This window comes from Oncorhynchus nerka, linkage group LG12 (assembly GCF_034236695.1).
Source record: "Oncorhynchus nerka isolate Pitt River linkage group LG12, Oner_Uvic_2.0, whole genome shotgun sequence".
Classification (NCBI taxonomy): domain Eukaryota; kingdom Metazoa; phylum Chordata; class Actinopteri; order Salmoniformes; family Salmonidae; genus Oncorhynchus; species Oncorhynchus nerka.
In genome coordinates, this window is record NC_088407.1 from 61,395,035 (window position 1) to 61,412,902 (window position 17,868).

General features: G+C 40.1%; 1 protein-coding gene across 2 annotated transcripts in view; it reads right to left on the reverse strand.

Annotated features, from left to right (window-relative positions):
• LOC115138509 (heme transporter FLVCR2-like) overlaps positions 1-10,847 on the reverse strand; it is a 36,619-nt gene extending 25,772 nt beyond the window's left edge. For both annotated transcript variants that reach the window (XM_029675411.2, XM_029675410.2), the window contains exon 1: positions 9,877-10,847. In XM_029675411.2, coding sequence (XP_029531271.1) covers positions 9,877-10,473 — 597 coding nt within the window. In that variant the 5' untranslated portion in view covers positions 10,474-10,847. The remainder of the gene's footprint in view (positions 1-9,876) is intronic.
• Between the last annotated feature and the right edge of the window lie 7,021 nt (positions 10,848-17,868).

Below are 17,868 nucleotides of genomic sequence, written 5' to 3' on the forward strand. Positions count from 1 at the left end.
ACTGGCATCAATCCAGTGGCCATTTTGCAAACTCCATATCATGTGTGCTACAGAAACCCTGCTAACCAAACAACAGTGCTAGGTGAATGCACAGTTGAATTACAGGGTAACTACACTCAAAAATCTAAATTTAGTAGATTTTTCCCCAGACTTTGAAAGTGGTCTCCAGATGTGGTTTAAGCGTTGTTGTGGATTTAAAACATCCAAAATTGTTGTTGTTTTTATGAGAAAAGTGTGACTTTGAAAGTGAAAACCTGAAGAAAAGAAAAAAAAAATCAGAAACCTGTGTATTTCAGACTTAGTTGACAGCCTCATTTATCTACATTTACATTTACATTTAAGTCATTTAGCAGACGCTCTTATCCAGAGCGACTTACAAATTGGTGCTTTCACCTTATGACATCCAGTGGAACAGCCACTTTACAATAGTGCATCTATTTCAATAGTAGTTCTACTATTTGCCTACTTGCACAGTACAGCTTGGATTGGCCTGACTGTGAAATACCAATATGGGAATGATCATTTTATTCAGAGTGTATGTCAGAGTTTGTCATAGAATTCTTGACACAGGGCACCTTTCCTTGACTAATTTGGGCAAAATTAGAGTATGCCCACTTCTCCAGGCACCACTGCTATATAATGTAGCCTATCATAAAACGACAAGTTGTGTTCTACTTATTGTGGGTTAAATGTCTATTTGTGTACATTTTTCAACTAAACACAAGACACATCTTATGATTATGTATATAGGACTGTAGGGCCAGACCCAGTCCATATTATTTTCAAATCAAAAGAAAAGCTGTCTATAGCTCTCATGGGATTGAGCACAGTGGAAAATTGCAATGGTATACTGCCCCTTCAGTCTCTGCTATGTCCTATACAACTGCTGATCATAAACGTTTAACGGAAGAGGAGAAGGAACAACTTCACAGCAAGCTTGAAGCCCGACCAACAACGTCCTTTTTATGCAAACTGAGACTAAAAACTACAAATGCATTCCAAATAGGCCATGTAAAGATTGTTCGTTAAAAAGTAAGCCTGCTATTAAGCTTATCCACATATGCAATAAAGGAAAGAAAGAAAATGTTTAATTTCTGCTATTTGAAATATAGCTGAATATTAGGATAGATTTCGGTCTCAAAGTCAACAGTGAAGTGGCAACTCCGGGATGCTGGCCTTCTAGGCAGAGTTCCTCTATCCAGTATCTGTGTTCTTTTGCCCATCTTAATCTGTAAATGTTTACTGACCAGTCTGAGATATGTCTTTTTCTTTGCAGCTCTGCCTAGAAGGCCAGCATCCCAGAGTTGCCTCTTCACTGTTGACGTTGAGACTGGTGTTTCGCGGGTACTATTTAATGAATCTGCTAGTTGAGGACTTGCGAGGTGTCTGTTTCTCAAACTAGACACTCTAATGTACTTGTCCTCTTACTCAGTTGTGCACCGGGGCCTCCCACTCCTCTTTCTATTCTGGTGAGAGCCAGTTTGTGCTGTTCTGTGAAGGGAGTAGTACACAGCGTTGTACGAGATATTCAGTTTCTTGGCAATTTCTTGCATGGAATAGCCTTCATTTCTCAGAACAAGAATAGAATGACGAGTTTCAGAAGAAAGTTATTTGTTTCAGGCAATTTTTTACCTGTAATCGGACCCACAAATGCTGATGCACCTGATACTCAACTAGTCTAAAGAAGGCCAGTTTTATTTCTTATTTAATCAGAACAGTTTTCAGCTGTGCTAACATAATTGCAAAAGAGTTTTCTAGCAAGCCTTTTAAAATTATAAACTTGGATTAGCTAACACAACGTGCCATTGGAACACAGGAGTGATGGTTGCTGATAATGGGCCTCTGTACGCCTATGTAGATATTCCATTAAAAATCAGCCGTCTCCAGCTAAAATAGTAATTTACAACATTAACAATGTCTACATTGTATTTCTGATCAATTTGATGTTATTTTAATGGACAAAAAATGTGCTTTTCTTTCAAAAACAAGGAAATTTCGAAGTGTCCCCAAACTTTTGAACGGTAGTGTATATATTGTTTTGCATAAGTATAATACAGGAAGGCATAATTTATAGTCCAATATTTACACATGTTTTTGGAAGGGGGTTGGGTGCACGTATTACAATTGTACAGTGTTTAGCAATTATAATAAGAGTGTCATGACGCTGGCCTGGGGGTAGGTTTATGACAGTCATAAATACCCCCCCCCCCCTTTTCCTCTCTCTACCCTACTGATGTGTCTATTGAAAATCCCTTGGTTAACATAGAGATTCTGGGAACATCAGAAGGTGAGGGGAAATTAACCATATTTTGGTAACCCAACCAGTTGAACATATGCGCTGGTACATAATGAATATGATGTCAGTTCAGTTGTCATCTGAGACATTCTCATCAATGATAGGATGACTTAAACACTACAGTGGAAAGTCTACACATTATAGTTATCAGATTCACATGGAATTGTTGTGCAATTTAAATGTTTGAATATGAAATTATTTGTGATGGGATGAAATGTGATTTTAGCTTCTAAAATGTGAGAATTAGGTTTTTATGAGTGAATTAGGCCCGACTCAGTGGCCCGCCCACGTGAAGAGACATTGGTTATAACCAATGAAACACACCCTCCTCACCCTTCCTATATTAACTTCTTGCGTCGAGCCATCCCGGATCCGGTATCGTGACTACAGCCTCAAGCTCATTACCATAACGCAACGTTAACTATTCATGAAAATCGCAAATGAAATGAAATTAATCTATTTGCTCTCAAGCTTAGCCTTTTGTTAACAATACTGTCATCTCAGATTTTCAAAATATGCTTCTCAACCATTGCAAAACAAGCATTTGTGTAACAGTATTGATAGCTAATGTAGCATTTAGCGTAGCATTTAGCGTTAGCATTCAGCAGGCAACATTTTCACAAAAACCAGAAAAAGTATTCAAATAAAATCATTTACCTTTGAAGAACTTCGGATGTTTTCAATGAGGAGACTCTCAGATAGCAAATGTTCAGTTTTTCCTGAAAGATTATTTGTTTAGGACAAATCGCTCCGTTTTCTGCGTCACGTTTAGCTACGAAAAAAAACCTGTATCCAGGATTGTGTAAATCTATCCGCAAGCTCATTAGCATAACACAACGTTAACTATTCATGAAAATCGCAAATGAAATGAAATTAATCTATTTGCTCTCAAGTTTAGCCTTTTGTTAATAACACTGTCATCTCAGATTTTCAAAATATGCTTTTGAACCATAGCTAAACAAGCATTTGTGTAACAGTATTGATAGCCTAGCATTGGATTATGCCTCTATTTCAGCATGCAAAATTTTCCACAAAAACCAGAAAAGCATTCAAATAAAATAATTTACCTTTGAAGAACTTCGGATGTTTTCAATGAGGAGACTCTCAGATAGCAAATGTTCAGTTTTTCCTGAAAGATTATTTGTTTAGGACAAATCGCTCCGTTTTCTGCGTCACGTTTAGCTACGAAAAAAAAACCTGTATCCAGGATTGTGTAAATCTATCCAATCAAGCTCATTAGCATAACACAACGTTAACTATTCATGAAAATCGCAAATGAAATGAAATTAATCTATTTGCTCTCAAGTTTAGCCTTTTGTTAATAACACTGTCATCTCAGATTTTCAAAATATGCTTTTGAACCATAGCTAAACAAGCATTTGTGTAACAGTATTGATAGCCTAGCATTGGATTATGCCTCTATTTCAGCATGCAAAATTTTCCACAAAAACCAGAAAAGCATTCAAATAAAATAATTTACCTTTGAAGAACTTCGGATGTTTTCAATGAGGAGACTCTCAGATAGCAAATGTTCAGTTTTTCCTGAAATATTATTTGTTTAGGACAAATCGCTCCGTTTTCTGCGTCTGTCACGTTCTGACCTTTATTTCCTTTGTTTTGTATTTATTTAGTATGGTCAGGGCGTGAGTTGGGTGGGCAGTCTATGTTTGTTTTTCTAGGTTTTGGGTATTTCTATCCGTTTCTGAGGCGCCAGAGCCCCTCAGCCCAGGTTCTCAATCAGAGGCAGGTGTCATTAGTTGTCTCTGATTGAGAATCATACTTAGGTAGCCTGGGTTTCACTGTGTGTTTGTGGGTGATTGTTCCTGTCTCTGTGTTTTGCACCAGATAGGGCTGTTTTAGGTTTTCACATGTTTGTTGTTTTGCCAGTTATTTCATGTCTAGTTCCTTGATTAAAGAACATGAATAACCACCACGCTGCATTTTGGTCCGCTTCTCCTTCACCACAGGAAAACCCTTACAGCGTCATGTTTAGCTACAAAAAAATACCTGTATCCAGGATTGTGTAAATCTATCCGCAAGCTCATTAGCATAACACAACGTTAACTATTCATGAAAATCGCAAATGAAATTAATCTATTTGCTCTCAAGCTTAGCCTTTTGTTAACAACACTGTCATCTCAGATTTTCAAAATATGCTTTTGAACCATAGCTAAACAAGCATTTGTGTAACAGTATTGATAGCCTAGCATTGGATTATGCCTCTATTTCAGCATGCAACATTTTCCACAAAAAACAGAAAAGAATTCAAATAAAATCATTTACCTTTGAAGAACTTCAGATGTTTTCAATGAGGAGACTCTGTTAGATAGCAAATGTTCCGTTTTTACAAAAAATATTATTTGTGTCGACTAATCGCTCCGTTTTGTTCATCACGTTTGGGTAAGGAAAAAAAAAAAAGTCATTAAAACGCGAATTTTTTTCCAAATTAACTCCATAATATCGACAGACATGGCAAACCGATGTTTAGAATCAATCCTCAAGGTGTTTTTCACATATCTATCGACGATAAAATCCATCGTGGCAGTTTACTTTCTCTTCTGAAGTTTACTTTCTCTTCTGAAGAAATGGAACGCTCATGGACCTACAGATTACGCACACAGGACACCGGGCGGGACACCAGGTAAATGTAGTCTCTTATGGTCAATCTTCCAATGATATGCCTACAAACACGTCACAATGCTGCAGACACCTCGGGGAATAGACAGAAAGCGCAGGCTCAATCCTGGCGCATTCAAAGCCATATAAGGAGACATTGGAACACACCGCCTTCAGAATCTGGGGCATTTCCTGTATGAAACTTCATCTTGGTTTCGCCTGTTGCATCAGTTCTGGGGCACTCACAGATAATATCTTTGCAGTTTTGGAGACGTCAGAGTTTTGTCTTTCCAAGGCTGTCAATTCCATACATAGTCGAGCATCTTTTCGTGACAAAATATTGCGCTTAAAACGGGCACGTCTTTTTATCCAATAATGACACAGCGCCCCCATAGGTTGAAGAGGTTAAGCCTTGACGTCAATATAACCTCCCGTTCCGAGGACGTGAGGACGACGGTTCATACGTTAAAAAGGACTAACATGTCAACTACAGAACTAAGCCAACCTCAGCGTGAGCTTTGGTTGTGAATGGTATGAACTTTGAACTCTTATTCACTAAAGAAGTGAGACATCCCAGCCGTTGAGTTAGCAACATCAGCTAAAAACGTGGGCTAGGAAAGGACAGACAGAGTATCCCGTCTACCACCCAACGACGACACTACAACATTTCCCGTTCTCCACCAGAGACACTCTTCAAAGGACAAAGGACTCTGTTGGGCAACACGGCCATCCATCTACCACCAACCTATTGAAGCGCAGCTCAGAGTAAATATTTATTGCATTTTCCTTTTCCAAATGGGCGGTAATTTAGAATGCATAGGATATTCTATTTACGATATCACAGCTTCACACTTTGTTCTTCAGTCTTCCCGCTCTTTCACTCAAACCCAACCCACTTTCCTTTGTGTAACCAGCTGTCATATCTGTTCCGTCCGCTAGGGACATTTTCCTTTATGACATCATTTGTAATCAAGGTATGATTCATTCTATGTATATGTAATTCAGTGTGATTAGTTAGGTATTTAGTAAATAAATAATTAAACCCAATTTTGTATTGCTGATTCAACTTGTTAGCCAGGGTTCGTGAAGATAACCAAGAATTTACAACTTTCAGATGAGACTGAAATAAGGTGACGATTAATATTGACTGCTATTGATGTAAAATATTACTTGGTCTTTAAGAGATTATTCGGAAGATAACAGCTCTATAAATATTCTTTCGTGGTGCCCCGATTTTCTAGTTAATTACATTTACATGATTAACTCAATCAGGTAATATTAATTACGGAGAAAGTATTTTATAGAATAGAATGTCTTTTCACTTAATCCGGCATAGCCAAAGATACAACAAGAGTCTGGTAGCAGCAGTTGTGATGTGTGTTTAGCATGAATGTGTGAGTGTGTGTGTGTGTGTGTGCGTGCGTGCGTGCGTGTATGTGTGTATGGATGAGTGTATATCTGTGTGGGTGTGCACTTGAGTGAGTGCATGTGTGCTAAATTGCAGAGAGGCTGTGCAGGTGGTCAATCCAGTTCAGGTTTTCAACAGTCTGATGGCTTGTAGATAGAAACTGTCTCCGAGCCTGTTGGTATCAGACCTCATGGTCCGATGTCGTCTGCCCGACAGTAAGGGAGAGAACAGCTCATGGCTGAAGTGAGTGGGGTCCTTGATGACGCTGCTGGCCTTCCTCGGGCACCGTTTCGAATAGATAGATGGGAGGGAGCACGGTGCCAGTGATGTCCTGGAATGTCTTCACCACCCACTGGAGTGTATGAAGTGTCTAATTTTTGGTTTTATCAATAATAGGCTAGCCTATTAGTTTCATAAAATATTTTAGCGGATTTCCTCATAAATACATAAAGGATTTTTAAAAGAGCAACAATTTAACATACCTGTAGAAAAGTAGCTGCATTAATGCATTAAGTGTGTGATTGAGTGTAGCCTACTGTACAGCTGCATAGCCTACTGTACAGCTGCATACACTGTACTGGCAGAAGATGGTGGAATTGTACCATGTCATTTCCCCTTACTTACCTTTATATTTTCATATTTTTCAGAGTTTTCTTTGAATTCCATAAATTGCTGTAGTGACAGAATTCTCAAGAAACCTAGCCAATCGTGGAAGATCCATTGAGTTGTATTAGAAAACATAACAGAAATACTTCAGACATTTTTGTCCATCATTCAGCTATAGAGTTGCTCAATGTTGTGTATTTGACAGTTATGGTGATGACATCTTGAAATGTGCTGCAATTTTAGAAAAAGGTACACACAAAAATGTTGAAATGGTTTTTGACATGACGTCTTCTCATGGAGTTTCAAGATTTGTATGTTGCAATTTTCAGGTTAGAATTAGGGTATAACCTTTTATGCCAGTGTCTGTCTGAAACATTTTAAGTCTGAGAGCTGAATTGTTTTTAAAAAGTATACATATTCAAAGAGATCATCCATACAGAAAGGGCTACATCCCAAGGAGATGATTGGATAGCTAGGAAGATATGGGGTTGGAAAGATGTAGAGTTGAACTTGCAGGAGGAAAACTCCCCACCCTACTCAGCACATTACACACACACACATCTCAAAAAATAAATATTTAATATTATTATTTGAGCACAAAGCTATACTGGTAACTAAGCTCAAACAGCATGTTTAGTATATCATTGTTATCAACTGAAACACTTAACCACAGGGCTAAAACAGCATGTTTAGTATATCATTGTTATCAACTCAAACACTTAACCACAGGGCTAAAACAGCATGTTTAGTATATCATTGTTATCAACTCAAACACTTAACCACAGGGCTAAAACAGCATGTTTAGTATATCATTGTTATCAACTCAAACACTTAACCACAGGGCTAAAACAGCATGTTTAGTATATCATTGTTATCAACTCAAACACTTAACCACAGGGCTAAAACAGCATGTTTAGTATATCATTGTTATCAACTCAAACACTTAACCACAGGGCTAAAACAGCATGTTTAGTATATCATTGTTATCAACTCAAACACTTAACCACAGGGCTCAAACAGCATGTTTAGTATATCATTGTTATCAACTCAAACACTTAACCACAGGGCTAAAACAGCATGTTTAGTATATCATTGTTATCAACTCAAACACTTAACCACAGGGCTAAAACAGCATGTTTAGTATATCATTGTTATCAACTCAAACACTTAACCACAGGGCTAAAACAGCATGTTTAGTATATCATTGTTATCAACTCAAACACTTAACCACAGGGCTAAAACAGCATGTTTAGTATATCATTGTTATCAACTCAAACACTTAACCACAGGGCTCAAACAGCATGTTTAGTATATCATTGTTATCAACTCAAACACTTAACCACAGGGCTAAAACAGCATGTTTAGTATATCATTGTTATCAACTCAAACACTTAACCACAGGGCTAAAACAGCATGTTTAGTATATCATTGTTATCAACTCAAACACTTAACCACAGGGCTAAAACAGCATGTTTAGTATATCATTGTTATCAACTCAAACACTTAACCACAGGGCTAAAACAGCATGTTTAGTATATCATTGTTATCAACTCAAACACTTAACCACAGGGCTAAAACAGCATGTTTAGTATATCATTGTTATCAACTCAAACACTTAACCACAGGGCTCAAACAGCATGTTTAGTATATCATTGTTATCAACTCAAACACTTAACCACAGGGCTAAAACAGCATGTTTAGTATATCATTGTTATCAACTCAAACACTTAACCACAGGGCTAAAACAGCATGTTTAGTATATCATTGTTATTAACTGAAACACTTAACCACAGGGCTAAAACAGCATGTTTAGTATATCATTGTTATCAACTCAAACACTTAACCACAGGGCTAAAACAGCATGTTTAGTATATCATTGTTATCAACTCAAACACTTAACCACAGGGCTCAAACAGCATGTTTAGTATATCATTGTTATCAACTCAAACACTTAACCACAGGGCTCAAACAGCATGTTTAGTATATCATTGTTATCAACTCAAACACTTAACCACAGGGCTAAAACAGCATGTTTAGTATATCATTGTTATCAACTCAAACACTTAACCACAGGGCTACTTGAGTCATAAAAGTAGGCTAAATCAGATATATTTTAAATCCATACAAAAGTGAGCTCTGAAAGAGATAATCCAGCAAAGAGGCTCACAAAGAACAAAATGCCTGCGGTTGGTTGGAAAGCTACTTTATTGGAGCAGTGGATGTGAAGCTGCCTATGAAAATCATCTCAGATCAGTTTTTAGGACATGCTTGTCACTATGCATGTAACTTTGCCTCAGCAAGTCCCAAATGGCCTCCAGTTTAAGGTTTGACTTCAACGTCGTTGGATACTGAATACAGGCATATTGCAGTAGTGTAATTATACATATGAGGGAGGAAATAAGACAGATCTCGCCCTAAGAGAGGTTGTAGATACTTTCAGTTCCAGATTGTGTTCACAGTGTCAGAACTTTATAAAAAAGAATGCATGCTCAAGATGCTCCCAATGCTCAAAAAAACATCCATTGCAGAATGACAGTAGCCTAGATCCATGTGTGAATGCATATGGATTGCTCTGGGCTAAATCATAACATGTTAACCACTTTCAATGTATGATCATTTGTCTAAACAACTTTTACATCCAAAATACCACAAAAAGTAAGGACCCTCTCTTGATGGCCATTGGTCATACATGCCATACTGTAGGCCTATATGTAGTCTGAGCCAATGAACTGTCCAGTTTAAGACATTGAGATGTTCTTATTCATTATTCATTCATCATCTAAGATGTCAAATAATAAGTTACTTCTCCTCTAAGACCGACCTTTTTCAAAACACCACATTTATGTGCAATGTTTATTTTGATCAATATGTTAGGCGAATTAGAAACGAAATCAATCGCAATTCTTTTTAACGTAATAGGGTACCTTTGCTTGAGGTGGGATAAACTCACCTGATTCCCAAAAACGCCGATGGAACAGGCGGTGGACACCTCTTCGGAACCAAACCAAACCGATGCCAGGCGGGAGGGCATCCCAAGGATGAAGACCTGGGATAGGGAACTTGCAAACTGTCCGAGCATCGTCACCCAAAATAAGTTTGACCTGACGCTGGCCACCTTGATCCATGTCCCAAGGCAATTAATTGCGGTGGCCATCAGTGCTATGAGCCGCAGTCCCTTTTTGTCCAAAAGCCAGGAGACAGGCCATATAAAAGGAATATAGGTCAACATATAGACCATTGACATCCAGTCAATGGTAAAAGAGTCCACATTGTAGAATTTCATAAAAATATTGTTGATTATTCCGTATTGGATCCATTGAAATGCGTTGCACAGGGAGTAACAGCTGAAAAGGAACACCATCGCCCATCTCCTTTTGTATAAACGCGTGGTAGTTAAAGGCCTATTGTCCTGGTTCTCATTCGAGATGCTCGTACATTCAATTTGTTCCTCTATGTCCACGGATTTGGAAGGGTTCGTTTTCCTCAGATCCAGACCATTTTTCTCCTCTTTAATTGCTTTGTTATCAAAGTCAGGATTGTCGCCCATAATGACAACGTTTTTGGGTACCCTTGGGTACCTGCGCGCACTGTTAGTTTAGTCTACAGAAACTGCAACTTAAACACCTAGGTCTATGTATTATTCAAAATGAGCACGCAGTGTAGGCTAACGCGCAACACATCTAAACTTTTTAAATGTGCAACTAACGTCAAAATGCTCGGTGAGCAATATCTTCTAACTAGCTATTAAAACTGCAAGCCAAATAGTAAACCAGGGTATAATGTAGGCTAATGTTAAATATCATCTCTTATTATATAATGATACAAAGTTCCAAAACTTGAAATGGGGAATCATACATACAGCCTGTTTTTCTTAACATAAGAATGTCCCGAATAGGTCGGTGATAGTGCTTTTGCTCCGAGGAAAATTCCAATCGGCTTATTATACCACGTGATGTCCAAACTCTATCTCCACCCTGATGGAAGTTGAACCAATGACAAGGAAAACTTCCGCACACGACGTGACTGACAGAACAAATTATAATTAGCATTTAATGACCCATATTGCTTCTTACAAACATATTTCTTGCTAAATGTGACAATGAATTAATAAACAAACATTGTACACAATTACAGTGGCGTCATTAGGCCTGGGCTTAATGTGGTATAAAATAAAACATTTTACAGACTAATTTTACCAGTGGACCGCTCATGTCCCTTGACCATTCCCCCACCCCTACAGCACCGGTTAGATGTCAATGTCATCACTCAGCAAAATGTCTGTCACTCAGTCAGTCTGCAGCATAGCACAGAGCAATTATGGATATTCAAAATGTATTCTTAAGGAGTGGCAAAAAGACGAGCAGGTTGAGGCAGCAGAGTTAGCCACAGGTTTGTGCAGGGTTGGTGGTAGCTAACAAGCTAGTCTCCCTCAGCATAAGGGTTGGCTAATGAAAATAAGCTAGCGTTAGTAGTCAGCATCCTTAAGCTATTCGCTGTCAGTCAGAGTTAATGAACAGTATATTTAGTGAATGGGCAAGCTAAGGATATTGATACAAGCAGTGGTGACTTGTCATTCAGGGTAGGTGGGGCAGAGCCCCACATTTTTTTGCAAAAACAGGCTTGCCTGTTTGGCATGTTATTTTGTCATTAATACGTGTCACATACCAGTTTGCAAACAATGTAAAAATAATATATATCATTGAGTTAATAAAGCCACATACAAACATGGTCTCTTTTTTTTCTTGAGTAATGCATGTCTTTCAGCCTAGCTCAGTGCTTTCTGTTGTGGTTGGGCAAGCCAGCAGAAAATATGAAGCGTTGCGTCGTGATTGGCTCAGTGTTCTGTCACTCAATAACCTGTTTTAGAGAAATGTAATCATCAAATATTGTAAGAGCTTTCATTGTCTGCTTATATGCCCACTTTGTTTAGCCTACAGTTCTAACTTGGTGTACAGGCAGAGCACTGTAACAACGGCCCATGTTCTGAAATATGTTGCTGTACATTTCAAAAGTGCTAAACAAATAGTTATATTGACGAACATTACGTCCGTCCTAGCTCACTCATTGTCTTAATCAAAATTACGGATTTCCTCTTAGCCAATTGTCATCCCCTTATGACATAGTTTGTACATCTCAATTGTCAGTTGAACCACATTTGTTTAAGCAAGTCAGCTATATCAGCTATATTTTTTTAAAGGCAGTAAATGAGGCTGAATGAGCTGTTTTGCTGCCAGACAAGGCTCCACTGATAGCCAGGTGTAGCAGTGGTAAGATGTTGGGACTGCTGTTGGGACTCTGCTGTTGGGACAGGCCCTAACAGTTTTTGGGCACCATTTGTCACCGTTGTAGTGCAATTCATGTATTGTTTGGTGTTGTGTTGTGTAGTGGCTTTGCTGGCATGCATTCCATTTATTTATTTATTTTGCTAAAATTGCCACTGGATATAAGTCATGATATTAGGAAATAGGTTTATTTCCAGCAAGTGTATTTGATGGGTTTAGTTTCTGTAGCTAGTTTGGATGGCTCGTTAAGACCAAAGAGATGAGAGAATGTTTTTCTGACTTGAAGCACTTTTTTTTTTTTTTTTTTTACCTTTATTTTACTAGGCAAGTCAGTTAAGAACAAATTCTTATTTTCAATGACGGCCTAGGAACAGTGGGTTAACTGCCTTTTCAGGGGCGGAACGACAGACCTTGTCAGCTCGGGGATTCGAACTTGCAACCTTTCAGTTACTAGTCCAACGCTCTAACCACTAGGCCACCCTGCCGCCCCATATCTTCTGACAGTGACACAGTGCCAACCTGTGGACTGAAGCTGAACTTTACTACTTTATTATAACTTTACTATATCTAACCCTGTTTAAAATGTGCAATGTTGAGGTAGAACTGACAAAATTAAATGAATCATAGAGGTCTTATAATCTATTCCATTCGACAGGTAAACATGCTTAGCTCATGTCTGTTATTCCCATACAGGCTATCTTTTTTATTTTATTTTATTTAACCTTTATTTAACTAGGCAAGTCAGTTAAGAACACATTCTTATTTACAATGACGGCCTAGGAACAGTGGGTTAACTGCCTTGTTCAGGGGCAGAACGACTGATTTATAGCTATCTCACAACTATTTGGTTAAAAAAAACTTCCCATTAATTAATTGGTGAAATTATTTTATTGAGCTTTTATTTTTATTACTCTTTTTATTCACTTAGCTACTTACTTTTTCTATTGTTGTTGCATTGTCAACAAGGTACATGCTAGTTAGCATTTCATTGCATTGAGACTCTATATACAGTGCATTCAGAAAACATTCAGACCCCTTCCCTTTTTCCACATTTTGTTACCTTACAGTCTTATTCTAAAATTGATTAAATAAATGTTTTCCTCATCAATCTACACACAATGCCCCATAATGACAAAGTGAAAACAGTTTTTCAGAAATGTTTGCAAATGTAATAAGTATTTAGACCCTTTCTACTCCTGTTTCCATTGATCATCCTTGAGATGTATCTACAACTTGATTGGAGTAAATTCAATTGATTGGACATGATTTGGAAAGGCACACACCTGTCTATATAAGGTTCCACAGTTCACAGTGCATGTCAGAGAAAAAACCAAGCCATGTGGTCGAAGGAATTGTCCATAGAGCTCCGAGACATTGTGTCGAGGCACACATCTGGGGAAGGGTAAAATAAAATGTATGCAGTATTGAAGGTCCCCAAGAACATAGTGGCCTTCATCATTCTTAAATGGAAGAATTTTGGAACCACCAAGACTCTTCCTAGGGCTGGCCACCCGGCCAAACTGAAAAATCGGGGGATGAGGGTCTTGGTCAGGGAGGTGACCAAGAACGCGATGTTAACTCTGACAGAGCTCCAGAGTTCCTCTGTGGAGATGGGAGAACCTTCCAGAAGGACAACCATCTCTGCAGCACTCCACCAACCAGGCCTTTATGGTAGAGGGGCCAGACAGAAGCCACTCTTAGTAAAAGGCACATGACAGCCCGCTAGGAGTTTGCCAAAAGGCACCTAAAAACTCTCAGACCATGAGAAACAAGATTCTCTGGTCTGATGAAATCAAGATTTTACTCTTTGGCCTGAATGCCAGCGTCAAGTCTGGAGGAAACCTGACACCATCCCTATGGTGAAGCATGGTGGTGGCAGCATCATGCTGTGGGGATGTTTTTCAGCGGCAGGGACTGGGAGACTTGTCAGGATTGCCAAAAGGCAAGGATTAGTAGTAATGGCGTCAGAGGGGATGGCTGCCATTTTAAGGGCTCCTAACCAACTGTGCTATTTTGTTAGTTTTTTTTTGCATCGTTTGTGACTTATTTTGTACATAATGTTACTGCTACCGTCTCGCATGACCAAAAAGAGCTTCTGGACATCAGAACAGCGATTACTCACCTCAAACTAGACAAAGATTTGAGAGTCCGAAGCAAAGGATATACTGCTTTGTTGAGACCAGGCCCAAATCCCTGTCATTCACATGAAGAAAAGATGGAGAAAAAGGGGAAGGAGATCGGGTTGTGTTGCGTCGTGAGAATTCAGAGAAGAGTGAGTAAACGTCCACTACCATCTGTACTATTGGCCAATGTGCAATCATTGGATAATACACTGGACAATCTACGATTAAGACTATCCTATCATCGGGACATTAAAAACTGTAATATCTTATGTTTCACCGAGTCGTGGCTGAGCGACGACACGGATAATACTGAGCTGGCTGGGTTTTCCGTGCATCGGCAGGACAGAGCATCTGGTAAGACGAGGGGCGGGAGTGTGTGTCTATTTGTCAATAATCGCTGGTGCTCGATGTCTAATATTAAAGAAATCTTGAGGTATTGCTCGTCTGAGGTAGAGTACCTTATGATAAGCTGTAGACCACACTATCTACTAAGAGACTTCTCATCTATATTATTCATAGCTGTCTATTTACCACCACAAACAGATGCTGGCACTAAGACCGCACTCAATGAGCAGTATAAGGCCATTAGCAAACAAGAAAATGCTCATCCAGAAGCAGAGCTCCTATTGGCCATGGATTTTTATACAGGCAAACAAATCCGTTTTACCTGATTTCTACCAGCATGCCACGTGTAACCAGAGGAAAATAAACTCTAGACCACCTTCACTCCACACACAGAGACAAATACAAAGCTCTCCCTCAGCCTCCATTTGGCAAATCTGACCATAATTCTATCCTCTTGATTCTTGCTTACAAGCAAAAATTGGTCAGATGATGCAGATGCTACGCTACATGACTGTTTTGCAAGCACAGACTGGAATATGTTCTGGGATTCATCCAATGCCATTGAGGAGTACACCACCTCACTCACCGGCTTCATCAATAAGTGCATCGACGAAGCCGTCACCACGGTGATCGTACGTACATATCCCAACCAGAAGCCATGGATTACAGGCCACATCCTCACCGAACTAAAGGCTAGAGATGCCACTTTCAAGGAGCAGGAAACTAATCCGGACACTTATAAGAAATCCCGCTACGCCCTCAGACAAACCATCGAACATGGAAAACATTAAAACAGGAGTAAGACTGAATCCTACTACACCGGCTCTGACGCTCGTCAGATGGAGCAGGGCTTGAAAGGTAACCTGCACAAATGATTACCGCCCCGTAGCACTCTTGTCAGTAGCCATGAAGCGCTTTTAAAGGCTGGTCATGGCTCACATCAACACCATCATCCCGGAAACCCTAGACCCAATCCAATTCGCATACTGCCCCAACAGCTCCACAGATTATGCAATTTCAATCGCACTCCGCACTGCCCTTTCCCACCTGGACAAAAGGAATACCTTTGTGAGAATGCTGTTCAGTGACTACAGCTCAGCGTTCAACACCATAGTGCCCACAAAGCTCATTACTAAGCTAAGGACCCTGGGACTAAACACCTCCTTCTGCAACTGGATCCTGTACTTCCTGACGGGCCGCCACAGGTGGTAAGGGTAGGCAAGAAAACATATGCCACGCTGATCCTCAACAGCGGGGCCACTCAGGGGTGCGTGCCATGCCCCTCCTGTACTCCCTGTTCACCAAGGACTGCGTGGCCAAACATGACTCCAACACCATCATTAAGCTTGCTGACGACACAATAGTGGTAGGCCTGATCAACGACAACGATGAGAGAGCCTATAGAGAGGTCAGAGACCTGGCAGTGTGGTGTCAGGACAACAACCTCTCCCTCACTGTGAGCAAGACAAAGGAGATGATCGTGGACTACAGGAAAAGGAGGGCCGAACAGGCCCCCATTAACATTGAAGGGGCTGTAGTGGAGCGGGTCGAGAGTTTCAAGTTCCTTGGTGTCCACATCACCAAAGAACTATCATGGTCCAAACACACCAAAACAGTCGGGAAGAGGGCACGACAACACTTTTCCCCCCTCAGGAGACTAAAAAGATTTGGCATGGGTCCCTAAATCCTCAAAAAGTTCTACAGCTACACCATTGAGAGCATCCTGACCGGTTCCATCTCCATCTGTTCTGCATCTGACCAGAAGGCGCTGCAGAGGGTCAAGCATCACTGGGGCCAATATATGTCCTGCCATCCAGGACATATATACTAGGTGTCAGAGGAAGGCCCAAAAATGGTCAAATACTCCAGTCACCCAATTCATAGACTCTTCTCTCTGCTTCCGCAGAGACTGCACCTATACTGACCTCGCCTTCTGGATGATAGAGGGGTGAACAGGCAATGGCTCGGGTGGTTGTTGTCCTTGATTATCTTTTTGGCCTTCCTGTGACATCGGGTGGTGTAGGTGTCCTGGAGGGCAGGTAGTTTTCACTACCCTGAGGTAGACCTCACTACCCTCTGGAGAGCCTTACAGTTATGGGAGGAGCAGTTACCGTTCCAGGCGGTGACACAGCCCGACAGGATGCTCTCGATTGTGCATCTGTAAAGTTTGTGAGTGTTTTTGGTGACGAGCCGAATTTCTTTAACCTCCTGAAGAGGTTGAAGGTTGAAGAGGTGCTGCTGTGCCTTCTTCACTACACTGTCTGTGTGGTTGGACCATTTCAGTTTGTTTGTGATGTGTACACCGAGGAACTTAAAACTTTCTACACTCTCCACTACTGTCCCATCTGTTTCCTGAAGTCCACGATCATCTCCTTTGTTTTGTTGACATTGAGTGTGAGGTTATTTTTCTGACACCACACTCCTAGGGCCCTCATCTCCTCCCTGTAGGCTGTCTCGTCGTTGTTGGTAATCAAGTCTACCACTGTAGTGTCGTCTACAAACTTCAAATCAAATCAAATTTTATTTGTCACATACAGATGGTTAGCAGATGTTAATGCGAGTGTAGCGAAATGCTTGTGCTTCTAGTTCCGACAATGCAGTAATAACCAACAAGTAATCTAACTAACAATTCCAAAACTACTGTCTTATACACATTGTAAGGGGATAAGGAATATGTACATAAGGATATATGAATGAGTGATGGTACAGAGCAGCATAGGCAAGATACAGTAGATGGTATCGAGTACAGTATATACATATGAGATGAGTATGTAAACAAAGTGGCATAGTTAAAGTGGCTAGTGATACATGTATTACATAAGGATGCAGTCGATGATATAGGGTACAGTATATACGTATGCATATGAGATGAATAATGTAGGGTAAGTAACATTATATAAGGTAGCATTGTTTAAAGTGGCTAGTGATATATTTACATAATTTCCCATCAATTCCCATTATTAAAGTGGCTGGAGTTGAGTCAGTGTCAGTGTGTTGGCAGCAGCCACTCAATGTTAGTGGTGGCTGTTTAACAGTCTGATGGCCTTGAGATAGAAGCTGTTTTTCAGTCTCTCGGTCCCAGCTTTGATGCACCTGTACTGACCTCGCCTTCTGGATGATAGCGGGTGAACAGGCAGTGGCTCGGGTGGTTGATGTCCTTGATGATCTTTATGGCCTTCCTGTAACATCGGG